We start from the raw sequence: 17,419 nt of genomic DNA on the forward strand, positions 1-17,419 counted from the left end.
CCAAGGCCTATCCTTTATAACTACGGCGGTACGCATCTTTTTTTTTATACATATACTGTCTATAATGTCTATACACACCATCATATAGATAAATAAATATATATATATATATTCCGGACTCTGACATTTTTCGTTCTTATATTTCTTAATTCCATTATTCTTTTTAAAGAGATTTGCATGTATTGTCAGGTATTACTGCACTGTTGGAGCTTGGAACATAAACATTTAGGTCCACCCGAAATAAAAATTTACTAAGTATGTGTACGCGTCGCGTCCAATAAAATTTGCTTTGATTTGAATGCGCGCGTTCACTGCTGTCTCCACGACGCGGCCCAGAACTACATCGACTGTTGTTCATCTGTCAAGGTAACAAATGTTTGCCCGTTAGGTAGTCATGTTACTGTTTGAAAATTGTCTCGTCTTGCAAGTATTGACAAAGACAATATGAGTTTATCTGTGTTTTTGACTTGTCCCTAGCTAGCTAGATAACACAGCCGCATCGATTAGCATAGGCATGTATTAGTTAGCTAGCTAACTTAGCCAATTTAGCTACGAAGCTAGCAAAGCTTGGTGATGAACGGTTTTGACTGGTCTCTTCATAAAATGTGATTTTAAACCTAATCTTATGCCTAACCTTACATTAATAAAAAACATTTTTTTTATTGTTGTTGTCATTAATTTTGATGATGTAGACCATTTGACTTTGTGGCTGTGGTAACTAGTGGACACCGTTCTGACTAGGTAGAAGACGGCTACGACCGGAAGTTACTTTTTCGTAGTAGGTTAGAAGAATTTACGCAGCAGGTTAGGATAATTAACGTAGCAGGTTAGGAAAAGGGTTCGTGTTTGGCTTAAAATGATCTGTGCTCACAGAAATAATCGGATATGGATTGTTAGTCAGGAAGTCAACTAACTAACGTTAGCTTCTTCACCAGTTCGTGTTTATAGTTATTTGCTAGCAAACATACTAATCTTTAGTTATTGTCAAAGATGATTCCATCTATTGTACATAACGTTAACTAGCTAGATTCCCTTTGGTGCAAATGTCTGCCGTATCCTTCGTCATAGAAAAATAGCTAGCTAGGTAATGTTAGCTAGCTATCAACAGCCTTTTAACAACAAAAAATGGTACCAGTATAACTAGTTTATGCTCATCATTTTGTATAACCAACAGTGTGTGTATTATGGATATTATTGCTTTTATGATGGTGTTTTTCTTTCTTATTTTGAAACAGATTTCTATGATCCAGTTTAAAGAAGTTCTAGAAGAAAAAGACAACGGTGAAGGTCAACTGCTCCATCAGGCAGTGTCCAACAATGATGACAGACTCCTTGATGAACTGCTCTCTCAAGAAAAGTACAGAAAGTTCATCAACTGTAGGAGCGGCTGGGGTATCCCAAGAACACCTTTACGAATGGCTGCATCTAAAGGTCATCTCAGGTGTCTGCAGGTTCTGCTGGCCCATGGAGCAGAGGTGGACTGTCTAGACGTGAAGGCTCAGACCCCACTTTTCACAGCTGTCTGTGGGAAATACTTCAACTGTGTTTTAGCCCTCCTCAGGGCAGGTGCTAACCCCAATGGCAGCTTGTATAACAACTGCTCTCCGGTCCTGACTGCAGCCAGGGAAGGGGATGTTGAGATTTTGAAGCAACTTCTTAAACATGGTGCTGAGGTCAACTCCAGATCTAAAGTCTTGCTGTTTACTTCAAGTGCCAGTGTTTCTAGTGGTCCCCTCTATCTGTCTGCTGTGTATGGACACTTAGACTGCTTTAAAGTATTGCTTCTCTATGGGGCTGATCCAAATTACAACTGCATAGATGCAAAACTACTGAGTAAAATCAAGCAGCCTAAGACCGTGCTTGAAATGTGCCTCAGACATGGCTGTGGGGTGGAGTACATCCAACTTTTGATTGACTTTGGTGCAAATGTCTACCTCCCCACTCTCATCATAGAAAAGTCCACAAAGCAGAATGAGGCGGTGGAGCTGCTGCTGCAAGAAAGAGGTAATGCAGGAGTTATGCTGTTGATGACTTTGGTATTCTCCTATTGATTTCTGGTAATGTTTTTATTGACATTAAACAAGCATCTGTTTTTTTTTTTTTTTAAATAAAATGGAATTGCTACTTGTCAATACAGTACTGAACTGCTTTGCTGGCAGAGCAGCATTTTACTATTTGAATAGGCTATTGAATCTGTGTATGTGTAATAACCAGTAAAAAAATAACTCTTAACTCAAATTCAATTGTTATTTTTGCTAGGTTTTCCCAAGTCCCTTGTATCACAGTGCCGACTTGCCATCCGAGGATACCTCAGGACGATCAACAGAATCCAGTCCATTGACCATTTGGAAATGCCATCAAGCATGATAAACTTCTTGCAATACAAATCAGTCCCAACAATTGCTATGCATCTCTGAGAAAGCATATATTGTCCCTATGCTTTTGCTACATAAACATAAGGCTTACTTTTTCAAAACATTTCATAGTGATGTTGAAATGGTACACATTTGTTGTCCTGCATTTGAGAATAGTTGTGTAATGTTCTCAATGTTTTCAATCTATTATGCAATCATGTTTTAATTTTCTTGTTTTATCCTTCTTCCATAATATATGTGGGATTTTTTTTTTGTAATACTGCAATGTCAGCGTAAAATAGAATGTACAATAGAAATGACAACCATTAAAATGTCTTAAACTAATTTAGCATCAGAAAATATGTATTTTATTTTTAAACATTATGTGCGTACACTATATGATAAAGTATTATATATTTATGTGCAAGGTGCTTTACACTTGTATATAAATATCTGTGTACAAACTGTTAGGAACACCTTCCTAATATTGAGTTGCACCCCCTTTTGCCCTCAGAACAGCCTCAATTTGTCAGGGCATGGACTATACAAGGTGTCAAGCTTCCACAGGGATGCTGGCCCATGTTGACTCCAATGTTTCCCACAGTTGTATCAAGTTGACGGTGTCCTTTGGGTGGTGGAACATTCTTGATATACACAGGAAACTGTTGTTTGACAACCCTAGCAGCACTGCAGTTCTTCACACTCAAACCAGTGCTCCTGGCATCTACTACCATACTCTGTTCAAAGGCACTTACGCCTTTTGTCTTGACCCTTCACACTCTGAATGGCAGACATGCACAATTGTATACATTTGGCAGACGCTTTTATCCAGTGCGACTTACAGGAGCAATTAGGGATAAGTGCCTTGCTCAAGGGTACATCAACAGATTTTTCACCTAGTTACCTCGGGGTTTCAAAACAGCGACTTTTCGGTTACTGGCCCAATGTGCTTAACCACTAGGCTACCTGCAGCCCTTAGGAACAATCCATGTCTCAATTGTCTCGGGCTAAAAATCCTTTAACCAGTCTCCTCCCCTTCATCTACACTGATTGAGTGAATTTAACAGGTGCCATTGGTAAGGGATCATAGCTGTAAAGATGGTGGAAGCGGATGATGAAGTGGATTCTGAATCTAATGGCCTAGAATCAAGGAGAATTGGAATATTGTCCAAAAGAAAGGAAAACGGAGCAAAGTAGAGTATAGTGAGAATGTCACTTCATATATTGTAGTATTACTGTTTGTAAATGAGCAGCTGATCCATTTAAGATATCCAAACTAGTGGAGAGAGTGGGTGGAGTTAAGGCTGTGAGGATCAAGAGACTGGTTTTCAAGAGGCTGGTTTTGATTTGTTTGTGTTTCTGAGGATCAGAAGAAACGTGTGTTGCGTCTCACCCAATTTGATAAGTTTGAAGTGTTGTGTGTCTCTTAGGAACAGGGCACCCCTCAAGGGGATTATGTCCGGTGTCTTGTGGGAAGTATATTTTGAACAGAAATATTCCTGATGTGATTGATGTACGTCGGATGAATTGTGTGGTGAATAAAGAAAAAGTTAAACCTATCTGTTCTTTTGTTTTTTGATATGGAGTCTCTCCCTACTCAAGTGCAGTTAGGGTATATTAACTACAGAGTTCAAGCATTTATCCCAAGACCAATGCAGTGTGATCATTTTTAAAGCTTTTGGTCATGTGTCAAGTGTTTGCAGAAGGGAGAAGCCGAGATGTACAAGTTGTGGAAAAGATCATATGTGTTATAAAAGTGATGAAAATGTGACTTTGCAATTGTGGTGGGAACCATGAAGCCACATCTTTCAAGTGCCCCACAAGGGTGAAAGAGAATGAAGTGGCCAAAGTCAGGGCTGTCCAGAGCATATCATATGCAGCTGCTGTTAAAAGGTTTTGAGGGTGTGAATGGTGCACTTGAAGTGTCCATGGTGGTGTATAAGCCTTCACTGCTGGCTGCAGGGGTTGACTTTCACCAGAAGGATCCTGACTTTTTAAAGGTTAAGAAGGTGAACTTTGTGGTCTTTATGGCTATGGTGATAAATGGTCCTGCCAAGGTGGAGAGAAGGTCCAGGAAGATAGAAATCATTGTGGAAGAGCTAGAGCGGTTCCTGGGGCTGAAAGATTTCTCGGCAAAGGAGTTACATGAAATATTGTCACAAGCCGTACTCTAGAACCTGAGAAGGGAGATATGGGGAATTGAAAAAAGGATGAAATGGGAGTTTTGTTTTGTCAATGTACATTTTATTTGGTTGGATTAAGTTAGTTTCCATATCACGTATCGGTTTTCTTCTTTACCTTGTTTTTATTTCAACCCGTCCAGTTGGTGGCAGCAATACATGTTTTTGGTTTGTAGTCTGCCATAAAACTCACAGAAGAAGAAGGGATCATAGTGTTCACCTGGTCAGTCTGTAATGGAAAAAGCAGGTGTTCCTAATGTTTTGTGCACTCGGTATGTATATACATACCGAGTGCACAAAACATTAGGAACACCTGCTTTTTCCATTACAGACTGACCAGGTTAACACTATGATCCCTTCTTCTTCTGTGAGTTTTATGGCAGACTACAAACCAAAAACATGTATATAAAATATATATATATATATATTTATTATTATTGACTGAGGGTGTAACTGAAGCTATATAGAGCATGACATATTCCAGTACTAACAATTCAATTGAGCTATATTAGCCATGTAGTCTGACAATGTCAAAGGAAATACATTGTCTGTCAGGAAACTATTTACTAAATGTTTTGTTGGCAAAATTATTCTAGATTGACTTCGAATGAATTTGGGGGGTATAAATGGTCTTTAGCAATCTAGAACTACCGGTAAAAGATCAATCAGAAAGGAAGAGGCAAAGCCGCTCAATATATACTAGAGCCTCTTTGGACCCCAGGACACACCCGCTCTCACTACAACTACCAGAATTCAATGCGTACATTCGCAAGAGGCTCAAGACTGTTTGTGTTGCACGACTGAATAAAGTGATTCGGATTTATTCTTTGTTATTCTGGCGTGTAGAAGCCCAATAAGGTCGGTTCATTTATATATCCCCCCACCCCATAAACCCTTATTGGAAATATAGCAATTTTTCCCTTCAATGTAATGCTTGTCTCCTAGGCTAGTCAACGTGTATTTTTCAGCCATGCATTGCCATTGTTGCTAGCGAGCTAAGGGTGTAAAATGTTATTTAATTGAAGAAGCTAGCTAGCAAGCAAACTAGGTTAACACAACCAACTCCGTTTTCTAAATATTGCTAGCTAGGTCGATAACTTGCTGGTAGCTAGCCTAGGCAGCCGATAGTGCTACATCCTTTTAGATTTGCGGGCCAGGCACAAGGTAACGTTAGTTCGCTGCCACTGCTAGCGACACATTGCTTTGTGGTCCCAACCTGACGACTTCTTAGTAAACGTCACGCATCTCTGTTTTCTCGTGTAGTGTATTGCATAAACAATTAGTCTACATAATGATGTTGCTTCAAAAACAGGTGATTAATTGAAAGCTATCTCAAGCGAAAACAATTTAGGATATGTCCTGCTGTCTGTTTATTTCGCTGTTCCTGTTGCACGTATATCAATGGTCAGCTTTCTATGCAGATAGCATAACACTTGTTCTGAACGCTTTGCCAGGTAGACAGACAATTACCTATATGTTATTTCATCTAATGTAAAGAAAACCACCATAAATAAGCCCAAAGTGAATAATGTAGGCGCATCACTGTATAGCACAGAATCTAATCCTTCTATGCCTAATCCTTTGTCCTACATTTCAGAAAAATGGAAGCAAATGGTTTTGGAAGATTGATTGCTAGCAGTCTTTGCACCTGATGGTGATACTATCATGCTCATATCTGTTCACTTCACCTTCCTGTAGATTGTTGCCATGGAGCACTGTGACGGAAATGAGCCAGCAAGTGATACAAAGCATTTGTCTGCTGGCTGTGAGCAGACGGCCATGGGTGACCAGGATTCACAGACTGAGGTGAAGCCTCCATCTGACATTTCTGATGCTGTACCCCTTGAGCATCAGCCATCAGGGAAACTGAGGAGGACTGCCTTAAGATTCTTTGGAGGACGCAAAAGCATCTGTGTTTTACCAAACTTCTTTGGGGGAAGGAACAAAAATCTGAACAAGTGGTCCTCTAAGAAGGGAGTCAGCAAGAGTAAAACTCATGATGGACTTAGCAAGGCAGACTGGGAGGACAGTCTGGGAATTGGATATGTCCCAGCAGGATATTTTGAGTACCACAGCCAGAAAGATACTGCTGGAAAGGCTTGTAGGGAATTTGGTCACCCTACTGGTGATCAGAAGTCATTCTCTCTTCCTCGGCAGAAAAAGGGTTTGCGAGAACTTTTTAACAGCATCAGGCGTCGTAGAAAGAATAGAAATTGTGATTTTGAAAAAAATGAAATGGTTGCGAATTCTCATGTCTGCAACAAAGAGGTGCCTATTGCCCAGACTATCATTGACCAAAATGACATGGAGTGCCCGGGCAGTTTGTCTGAATCCAATGTACCTGTTTTGGCAAATGTTGACGATTGTTTGACAATTGCTCCTGAATGTATTAATGTTGATGTCATAGTGTCTGAGAAAGACCTGGTGAAACAAGGGAGTCTGGATTCTCTGATAGGGGAACTGAAGAAAGGTGAGGATATGGTAGAGACACTCCATATAAACACAGAACCAGATTCTTTCCCGAAGACTAACCTAGAGTCTACTGTGAACGTCCAGCTGCCTACTGGCTCATCTCAGATGAGCTTGATGTTTGGTGATGTGGCCTCTCTAAAGAGTTTTGACTCGCTCACTGGCTGTGGTGACATAATAGCTGATCAAGACGATGACAGTATTGCAAATTCTCAGGGCACAGTCTCAGCGGAAAGGAGTCGAAATGCAGGCAAACGGAGTTCCTGTTATGTTACGTACCAGGGTGGAGGAGAAGAAATGGCCACCCCTGTTAAGGTGGACAGGGATTATCTCCACGACCTCTGGGAAAATGAGGTTGCAGAGGATGCTTGCTATACCCACAGCCACGAAGAAGACTTTCTAGAGCACAGTGAAAGTCCTAGGATGACACCTGAAGAGCCATCTAGCTCCTATACCATGGACATCAGCAGCAACAGCAATGGTGCTCTTGGAGTTACAGAGACCACCCTTACATCTTCGGATGTCATGACCCCACAGAGCGAAAATCAAGTGTCAGTTCCTAACAGCGATGAGGGTTACTATGACTCTACCACCCCAGGACAAGATGAAGACGGACGTGTCAAAGTTGACAGGATCAGGACCGATAGACTACCAAGGGACAGTTATAGTGGCGATGCACTGTATGAGCTTTTTGAGCCCGATGACAGTCTCATCAGTCCACCTTTTGAAAAAGCTAAGCTGCCCGTCTCTGATCCACTTGAGTTTTTAGACATGTCAGCTCAGTGTGGTGGTGAAGATGTAAATGCTGTGTTCGCTCCTGAAACGGGTCTAATTGAAGAGGACAGGCTAACTGGGAATAGGGAGAAAATGCTTGGCAACCCTAAATTGTCAGATGCTGTTTTTGGCACCTTTACCTCAACATGTCAATCACAAGAAATTGACTCTGAGCAAAACAAGCCACAGTCCCCATGGTTAAGAGGAAATCATGATCTATCTAAAACAAAGAATGACTTGGAGGATGACCAGACAGTTTGCTTCTCCCAAGCCCTAGTGGACTTCACAAAACAATCACATGTTTATAGTAATTCAACTGAAAGCATGGGAGGCTCTGAGTCAAACTCTCCCTTTGCCCAAAACATGCAAGCCCTCCCAGCCATTGTCACATTTGATGTCGTGGACATGGATAACGAGGGGGAATATGACCAGCAGATGGATATGGTAATGGAGGAGGAATACATCACGTCGCCTTATGAAGTGTTTGAAGAAAGCTACCTGCAAAAGGATGCGTTTGCTGAATGTGACTTACGTATGTTTGACCTCCTTGAACAGAGTCTCAGTAATACTTGGGGAATCGCCAGCCTGCCACGTCACCTTAGCCTTACACAAGTCAATCGGTCGAGTCCACTGGCTCCTCTGCTGAGTCCTTTGGCCTTAAATAGGAGGAGTAGATCCCTGGACACGGAGAGCTTGGAGTTAGAGATGACTGACATGTATTTAGGGAGTGGGGCAGCACTAGCGTCTTGCCCTAGAACAGAAAGGGACTCGAAGAGAGTGTCCTCGCTTCACCGCAAAAATAATGGATACATTTCCACTTCAGAAAACCGGGATAATAGACAGATCATGTTTCCGTCATGGCAGCCAGAGACTGAGGGGACTGTAACGCACCCACGAGCAGATGGGAAAAGAACAGAGCAGACGTACAGTCTCTATCAAACTCAAAACAGACGAATGATATCATTCAGTCAGCCTGTCAGTCGAGTCCCAAACTGTAAATCTCAACAGATCTCAGCTAGCAAAATGACTGACAGAGTATCCTGTAATTATATCTCTCAGATTACAGGACCGTTACATAGGCCATCTCATCTTCCTTTGCAATCAGAATCCTGTCGGCCCCATGCCCCCTATGGGAGATCAGTTAAGGCATCAGATGGTGGTGGTGAGGCCCTTTTTTACACATCGACCGTTAGCTCTCATCCTTAAAATAAACATAATAACATGCCTCAACCTTGGTTGTGAGTCTGGCAGTTCTGTAAGCAGGGTTCTAAACTTTTTTTAAATTGGTTAAGATACAGTATAGCCTAGCTACTTCTAAAGCACATGTTGTGCCCTAGAAACGAATATGAAACCCTGTAAACACTTTTTTTTATTATAAAAAGCAAAAAATGTTGACATAAATACCTCATTAAAATTAAGTCATTTATGGAATATTAGGTCTCTACATAATGTAAATTCACTAACATTTAATGTTGTACACCGTCTCTTTAAGAGCATCAAGTTTGTGATGACATGCAAGACGTCATTCGTTCATTGTTATGATCATGGATCTCCAGAAGAAGCCCTCCTGAAGATCCCCTTTCCTTTCTGTGCCCCCAAATGTTTGGATATACTGTTTTCAGGTTGTTAGCTAGCTAATGAGGTATCAAACATGACTGAACAAGGTGTAAAACAAATGCAGTCCGCAAATAGTTTTAGAACGTCCCGCGACATGGTTTATGAATGTAAAATGCGGCCTCCCAACCTGTGACAAAAAACAACAACAAACGTTGCACTGATAATATGGGTTAGCTCTTTTGAACTGTTTGGGCTAGAATCAAGCAGTTTTTGCTGTATTAATGGTGCAAGCATGACACTAACAAATCTGGACTCGGGGAAATGAGAAGCCTTATTACAAAAATTATACAAATAAAATGAAGTTATTTATTTTGTTGCACTGGTGCTCCCAAATTAAAACCCCAGGTTGAAGTCGCACAGCAAGATATTTAGTCGCAAATGTGCACTTTAAAGCCCTGCCTGTAAGGCCAGTGGACTATGAGCAGCAGGCAGACTTCACCATTAAAGGAAGAAAAACTGGATATGGTACACGCTGTTGAATGTAACAAACACACGGTGCCTTCGGAAACTATTCAGACCCCTTGACTTTTTCCACATTTTAATACGCTACAGCCTTATTCTAAAATTAATTGAAGCGTTTTTTTCCCTTTATCAATCTACACACAATACCCCATAATGACAAAGCAAAAACTTTTTTTGTTGACATTTTTGCAAATTTATGAAAATAAATGGAAATATCACATTTATAAAAGTATTCAGACCCTTTACTCAGTACTTTGTTGAAGCACCTTTGGCAGCGATTATAGCCTCTAGTCTTGGGTATGACGCTACAAGCTTGGCACACCTGTATTTGGGGAGTTTCTCCCATTCTGCTCTGCAGATGCTCTCAAGCTTTGTCAGGTTGGATGGGGAGCGTCGCTGCACAGCTCTTTTCATGTGTCTTCAGAGATGTTTGATCGGGTTCAAGTCCAGGCTATGGTTGGGCCACTCAAGGACATTCAGACTTGTCCCAAAGCCACTCCTGTGGTGTTTTGGCTGTGTGCTTAGTCGTTGTCCTGTTGGAAGGTGTATGTTCACCCCAGCCTGAGGTCCTGAGAATTCTGGATCAGGTTTTCATCAAGAATCTCTGTACTTTACTCCGTTCATCTTTTCCTCGATCCTGACTAGTCTCCCAGTCCCTGTTCCTGAAAACATCCCCACATGATGCTGCCACCACCATGCTTCACCGTTGGGATGGTGTCCGGTTTCCTCCAGACGTGACGCTTGGCATTCACGCCAAAGAGTTCCATCTTAGTTTCATCAGACCAGAGAATCTTGTTTCTCATGGTCTGAGAGTCTTTAGGTGCTTTTTGGCAAACTCCAAGCGGGCTGTCATGTGCCTTTTACTGAGGAGTGGTTTCTGTCTGGCCACTCTACCATAAAGGCCTGATTGGTGAAGTGCTGCAGAGATGGTTGTCCTTCTGGAAGGTTTTCCCATCTCCAAAGAGGAGATCTGTCAGAGTGACCATCGGCTTCTTGGTCACCTCCATGATCAAGGCCCTTCTCCCCCTATTGCTCAGTTTTGCCGGGAGGCCAGTTCTAGGAAGAGTTTTTGTGGTTCCAAACATCTAACATCATTTAAGAATAATGAAGGCCACTGTGTTCTTGGGGACCTTCAATACTGCAGACATTCTTTTGGTACCTTTCACCAGATCTGTGCCCCGACACAATCCTGTCTTGGAGCTCTACGGACAATTCCTTCGACCTGGTTATTGCTCTGACATGCACTGTCAACTGGGACCTTTTAATATAGACGGGTGTGAATTTCAAAATCACGTACAATCAATTGAATTTAGCAAAGGTGGACTACAATCAAGTTGTAGAAACATCTCAAGGATGATCAATGGAACAGGATGCATCTGAGCTTTATTTAGTCTCATAGCAGAAGGCCTGATTACTTATGTAAATAAGGTATTTAATATAAAATAAACTGTTTTCGTTTTGTCATTATAGGGTATTGTTTGTAGATTGAGTAAAACATTGAATTAAATAAATTGTAGAATAAGGCTGTAACGGAACAACATGTGGAAAAAGTCAAGGGGTCTGAATACTTTCCTATGCAAATTCCCAGAAATGTAATGAAACCTCTTCTACACTTAGTATTGAAATGTGGTATACATGTTATGTACCACCAAAGACACCATCTAGTATGTTTGCATAACTGAAAATAGAATGATTGTCTGTTACTGCAAGTATTTCACTCTTGTATAATACTTATTTGTGTTGCTGTTCTATCATACTGTGTTGTCTTGTGAACAGTCATAATAGAGGCTCTCCCATGCAGTCTTTCATTAAAATGTTCAGGCCTGAGTATCCCTTGCATTTGTACAGCCCAGAGTTAGGCCACACACAACACGTATTACACATATTGGTAGGTACTGTGAATTGGTAATTACTGTAAACTACGTGGTCCATTTAAAATCAAATTAAATTTGTCACATGCACAGAATACCTCTTGTGTAGACTTTACTGTGAGAGGCTTCCTTAAGAGCCCTTCCCAATGATGCATAGTTTAAAAATAAAATGTCACTGACAAAAGTTGTATCTAGCCTTTAAAGTCTTTTTTTATGACTTTCTTTACAGAAAGTTGTTGACTAAAGTCTAGGACGGTGCTTGTAAACTCTTAGGATGGTATTATATTGTAATTTCGATGTAATTATAAGATGCCGCCTCGACATGCAGATTTGGATCACAGGTCAATTAACCTTATGAGATACCAAATGTATAGAGAACAGCATTGATAATGTCATACATTTTTGTAAAGACAAATGGTAATCTATTAACTATTACACTATACTGTATGTGTTTTAGCTACATTTTAGAATGTATTTCATCATGCATCAGTTAACCATTGTATTTTTTATGGTTAGGGCATTTGTTTGTCTTTCTTTTTGGGGGGGTTGACAGAATTTGATGTGAAAGTAATTATTTGTATAGATTTGTATTCTGTAGTACCTCTGCAAGTATTCAAAAAAGTAAGGTAGAATTTATATTCACAACCAATCCATCTGCTGAAAACAGATATACAGCAACAGTCAAAAGTTTGGACACCTACTTATTCAATGGTTTTTCTTTATTTTTACTATTTTCTACATTGTAGAATGATAGTGAAGACATCAACACTACGAAATAACACATATGGAATCATGTGTAACCAAAAAAAAGTGTTAATCAAATCAAAATATATTTTACATTCTTCAAAGTAGCCACCCTTTGCCTTGATGACAGCTTTGCACACTCTTGGCATTCTCTCAACCAGCTTCACCTGGAATGCTTTTCCGACGGTCTTGAAGAAGTTCCCACATATGCTGAGCACTGCTTTTCCTTCCCTCTGCTGTCTAACTCATCCCAAACTGTTTCAATTGGGTTGAGGTCCATGGATTGTGGAGGCCAGGTCATCTGATGCAGCACTCCATCACTCTCCATCTTGGTCAAATAGCCCTTACACAACCTAGAGGTGTGTTAGGTCATTGTCCTGTTGAAAAACAAATGATTGTCCCACTAAGCGCAAACCAGATGGGATGGCGTATCGCTGCAGAATGCTGTTGTAGACATGCTGGTCAAGTGGGCCTTGAATTCTAAATACATCACAGTGTCACCAGCAAAGCACCATCACACCACCTCCATGCTTCACAGTGGGAACTACACATGCGGAGATCATCTGTTCACCTACTCTGCGTCTCACAGACACGGAGGTTGGAACCAAAAATTGCACATTTGGACTCATCAGACCAAAGAACAGATTTCCACCGGTCTAATGTCCATTGCGTGTGTTTCTTCTTATTGGTGTCCTTTAGTAGTGGTTTCTTTGCAGCAATTTCGACCATGCAAGCCTGATTCATGCAATCTTCCCTGAACAGGTGATATTGAGATGTGTCTGTTACTTGAACTCTGTGAAGCATTTATTTTGGCTGCAATTTCTGAGGCTGTTAACTAATGAAATTATCTTCTGCAGCAGAGGTAACTCTGGGTCTTCCTTTCCTGTGGCGGTCCTCATGAGAGCCAGTTTAATCATAGCGCCTGATGGATTTTGCGACTGCACTTGAAGACACTTTGAATGTTCTTGAAATGTTCTGGATTGACTGACCTTCATGTCTTAAAGTAATGATGGATTGTCATTTCTCTTGCTTATTTGAGCTGTACTTGCCATAATATGGACTTGGTCTTTTACCAAATAGGGCTATCTTCTGTATACCACCCCTACCTTATCAGAACACAACTGATTGGCTCAAATGCATTAAGAAGGAAGGAAATTCCACAAATCAACTTTTAACAAGGCACAGCTGTTAATTGAAATGCATTCCAGGTGACTACCTCGTGAAGATGGTTGAGAGAATGCCACGAGTGTGTAAAGCTGTCATCAAGGCAAAGGGTGGCTACTTGGAAGAATCTCAAATATAAATCATATTTTGATTTGTTGAACTTTTTTTGGTTATTACATGATTCCAAATGTGTTATTTCATCATTTTGATGTCTTCACTATTATTCTACAATGTAGAAAATAGTCCAAATAAAGAAAAAACTCTTGAATGAGTAGGTGTGTCCAAAGTTTTGATTGGTACTTGATACTGAAAAATATAAATGCAACATGTAAATGGTTGATCCCATGTTTCATGAGGTGAAATAAAAGATCCCAGAAGTTTTCCATACACACGAAAAGCTTATTTCTCTCAAATTTTGAGCACTAATTTGTTTACGTTCCTGTTAGTGATCAGTTCTCCTTTGCCAAGATAATCCATCCACCTGACAAGTGTGGCATATCAAGAAGCTGATTAAACAGTATGATCATTACACAGATGCACCTTGTGCTGGGGACAATAAAATGTGCAGTTTTGTCACACCTTCTCAATGTCACAGATGTCTGCTGTTTTGAGGGTGTGTTCAATTAGAATGCTGACTGTAGGAATGTCAACCAGAGCTTTTTCCAGAGAATTTAGTGTTCTTTTCTCTAAATCAAGCCGCCACCAACGTCATTTTAGAGAATTTTGCAGTACGTCCAACCGGCCTAACAATCGCAGACTATGTGTAACCACTGCAGCCCAGGACCTCCACATCATCTGAGACCAGCCACCCGGACAGCTGATGAAACTGGGTTTGCACAACTGAAGAATTTCTGCACAAACTGTCAGAAACCGCCTCAGGGAAGCTCATCTGCGTTCTCGTCGTCCTCACCAGGGTCTTGACCTGACTGCAGTTTGACGTCGTAAACGACTTCAGTGGCTAAATGCTCACCTTCAATGGTCACTGGCATGCTGGAGGAGTGTGCTCTTCACGGATGAATCCGGTTTCAACACTACCGGGTAAATGACAGACCGTGTGTATGACGTTGTGTGGGCGAGCAGTTTGCTGATGTCAGCGTTGTGAACAGAGTACCCCATAGTGGATGTGGGGTTATGGTATGGGCAGGCATAAGCTAGGTCAACAAACACAATTGCATTTTATCAATGACAATTTGAATGCACAGAGATACTGTGACGAGATCTTGAGGCCCATTGTCGTGCCATTCATCCGCCACCATCACCTCATGTTTCAGCACGATAATGCACGGCCCCATGTGGCAAGGATCTGTACACAATTCCTGGAAGCTGAAAATGTTCCAGTTCTTCCATGGCCTGCATACTCATCAGACATGTCCCCCATTGAGCACGTTTGAGATGCTCTGGATCGACGTGTACGACCGCAATTCCCAGTTCCCACCAATATCCAACAACTTCACACAGCCATTGCAGGGGAGTGGGACAACATTACACAGGCCACAATCAACAGCTTTATCAACTGGTCACACGAGATACGGACTGGTTTTCTGATCCACGCCCCTACCTTTTTTTTTTTAAGGTATCTGTGACCAACAGATACCTTAGTTTCTGTAGTCCCAGTCATGTGAAACTCATAAATTAGGGCCTCATTTATTTCAATTGACTGATTTCTATGATTTCTTTCTCAGTAAAATCTATGAAATTGTTACATGTTGCATTTATATTTTTGTTCATTGGAGATAGATTATCTCATTAGAATCTGTCTGGCAAAGTTTGTGAAAATGTATTTTATGTTAATGTCAATATGCTGCTTGGCATTTTGGGATATTTCCCCGGCACCATTTTTTCTAGCACTGTGAAGAATAGAATGCTGCCTTGCACTTAAATCATCTATACATTTGTTTTGTTTGTAGATAAAGATATTTTTAAATAATGGGATAATTGGGAGACGCTTTATATTATTTCTGGTCTGTTTTATAGATTCTTCATAAATTGTCCTTATTTCTGGAATTATATTAAAGTATAAATTGCAATCAAAGATTTTACTGAGTTACAGTTCAAATGAGGAAATCAGTCAATTGAAATAAATTCATTAGGCCCTAATCTATGGATTTCACATGACTGGGAATATTGATGGGTCTCACAATGGGCCTCAGGATCTCATAATGGTATTTCTGTGCATTCAAATTGCATCAATAAAAAGCAATTGTGTTTGTTGTCCGTATAATAACCCCACCGCCACCATGGGGCACTCTGTTCACAACATTGACATCCGCAAACCACTCGCCCACACGACGAAATACGTGTGTTTGCGGTTGTGAGCCGGTTGGACGTACTGCCAAATTCTCTGAAACGACTTTGGAGGTGGCTTATGGCAGAGAAATTAACATTAAATTATCTGGCAACAGCTCTGGTGGAATGTCCAGCAGTCATCATGCAAATTATATGGTTCCTCAAAACTTAATACATCTGTGTCATTGTGTTGTGTGACAAAACTGCACATTTTAGAGTGACCTTTTCTTATTCCCAGTACAAGGGGCACCTGTGTAATGATCATGCTATTTAATCAGCTTCTTGATATGCCACACCTGTTAGATGGATGGATTATCTTGGCAAATGAGAAATGCTCACTGACAGTGATGTAGACAAATTGGTGCAAACATTTTGAGAGAAATACACTTCTTGTGCATATGGATTTTTAAAAATGTATTTGATTTCAGCTCATGAAACATGGGGATGTTGCATTTATATTTGTGTTAGTGTAGTATATACAGTGCCCATAAGATTTCTTCGCATTTTAATGTGTTACAAAGTGGGATTGAAATGGATTTAAATGTCATTTTCTGTCAACACTACACAAAATACTCTAATGTCAAAGTGGAAGAAAAGATACATAAATTAATAACTAAAATATAGTCATTGCATAAGCATAAAGTAAAAATGTGTCTGAATAAATCACATATGAATTTACATGGAAATAATAAGGATTGACATGATTTTTGAATGACTGTCCCAATTGGCTACCCCAATTTCGTGGTATCCAATTGTTTTTTTAGTAGCTACTATCTTGTCTCGTCGCTGCAACTCCCGTACGGGCTCGGGAGAGACGAAGGTTGAGGGTCATGTGTCCTCCCTCCGGCCCAACCAAGCCGCACTGCTTCTTAACAACTCTCGCCGGGAGGCCCCACATATTGAATTTCAAGCACAGATTCAACTACAAAGACCAGGGAGATTTTTTAAAAGCCTCATAACGAAGGGCAGTGATTGTTAAATGGGTAACAATAACCAAATCAGACATTGAATATCTCTTTAAGCATGATCAAGTTAATTATGCTGTGGATTATGCATTAAACATCCCAGACACGTCAGTCATCTTTCTGAACTGAGCTGCAGGACAGGAATGAAACTACTCAGGGATGTTACAATGAATCCACTGGTGATTTTAAAACAGCTAAAGTACATTCGCTGTGATGGGAGAAAACTGAGGATGGATCAACTACATTCTAGTAACTTCACAATAATGACCTACATGATTATGGGGAAAGAAATATACAAAACATTCATCTTAAATGCAACAAGGCACTAAAGTAATACACGTTTGGCATAAATGCAAAGACTTTTGAGTAACTGCCTTTTTATTTTCAAGCATGGTGGTGGTTTGCATCATGGTATGATTATGCTTGACATTGGCAAATAGTGGGGAGTTTTTCAGGATAAAAAGAAACGGGGTGAAGCTAAGCACAGGCATAATCTTATAGGAAAACCTATTTCAGTCTGCTTTACACTAGAC

General features: G+C 40.5%; 2 protein-coding genes across 3 annotated transcripts; both read left to right on the plus strand.

Annotated features, from left to right (window-relative positions):
- The first annotated feature begins 299 nt into the window (after positions 1-299).
- asb12a (ankyrin repeat and SOCS box-containing 12a) lies at positions 300-3,913 on the plus strand. Of its 2 annotated transcripts, none has more exons than XM_064981442.1 (3): positions 300-366; positions 1,236-2,004; positions 2,260-3,913. In XM_064981442.1, the coding sequence occupies exons 2-3, from the start codon at positions 1,242-1,244 to the stop codon at positions 2,415-2,417; spliced, it is 921 nt and encodes a 306-aa protein (XP_064837514.1). In that variant the 5' UTR covers positions 300-366; positions 1,236-1,241; the 3' UTR covers positions 2,418-3,913. The 2 variants fall into 2 exon arrangements, with proteins under 2 accessions (XP_064837514.1, XP_064837513.1); XM_064981441.1 differs by lacking the exon at positions 300-366 and adding an exon at positions 818-1,128.
- A 1,390-nt stretch (positions 3,914-5,303) lies between these two features.
- Positions 5,304-15,667, plus strand: LOC135550529 (APC membrane recruitment protein 1-like). The gene is made up of 2 exons (XM_064981443.1): positions 5,304-5,392; positions 6,233-15,667. The coding sequence occupies exon 2, from the start codon at positions 6,242-6,244 to the stop codon at positions 8,981-8,983; it is 2,742 nt and encodes a 913-aa protein (XP_064837515.1). The 5' UTR covers positions 5,304-5,392; positions 6,233-6,241; the 3' UTR covers positions 8,984-15,667.
- Positions 15,668-17,419: the final 1,752 nt, after the last annotated feature.

The sequence above is a fragment of the Oncorhynchus masou genome, chromosome 12, assembly GCF_036934945.1.
Source record: "Oncorhynchus masou masou isolate Uvic2021 chromosome 12, UVic_Omas_1.1, whole genome shotgun sequence".
Taxonomy (NCBI): Eukaryota; Metazoa; Chordata; class Actinopteri; order Salmoniformes; family Salmonidae; genus Oncorhynchus; species Oncorhynchus masou.

Excerpts from the sequence above, each read along its gene's own strand:
- asb12a (XM_064981441.1), top strand. Across the intron at positions 2,005-2,259 it reads GCTGCTGCTGCAAGAAAGAG|GTTTTCCCAAGTCCCTTGTA; the intron begins GTAATGCAGGAG and ends TATTTTTGCTAG.
- LOC135550529 (XM_064981443.1), top strand. The coding sequence starts at position 6,242 with ATGGAGCACTGTGACGGAAATGAGCCAGCAAGTGATACAAAGCATTTG.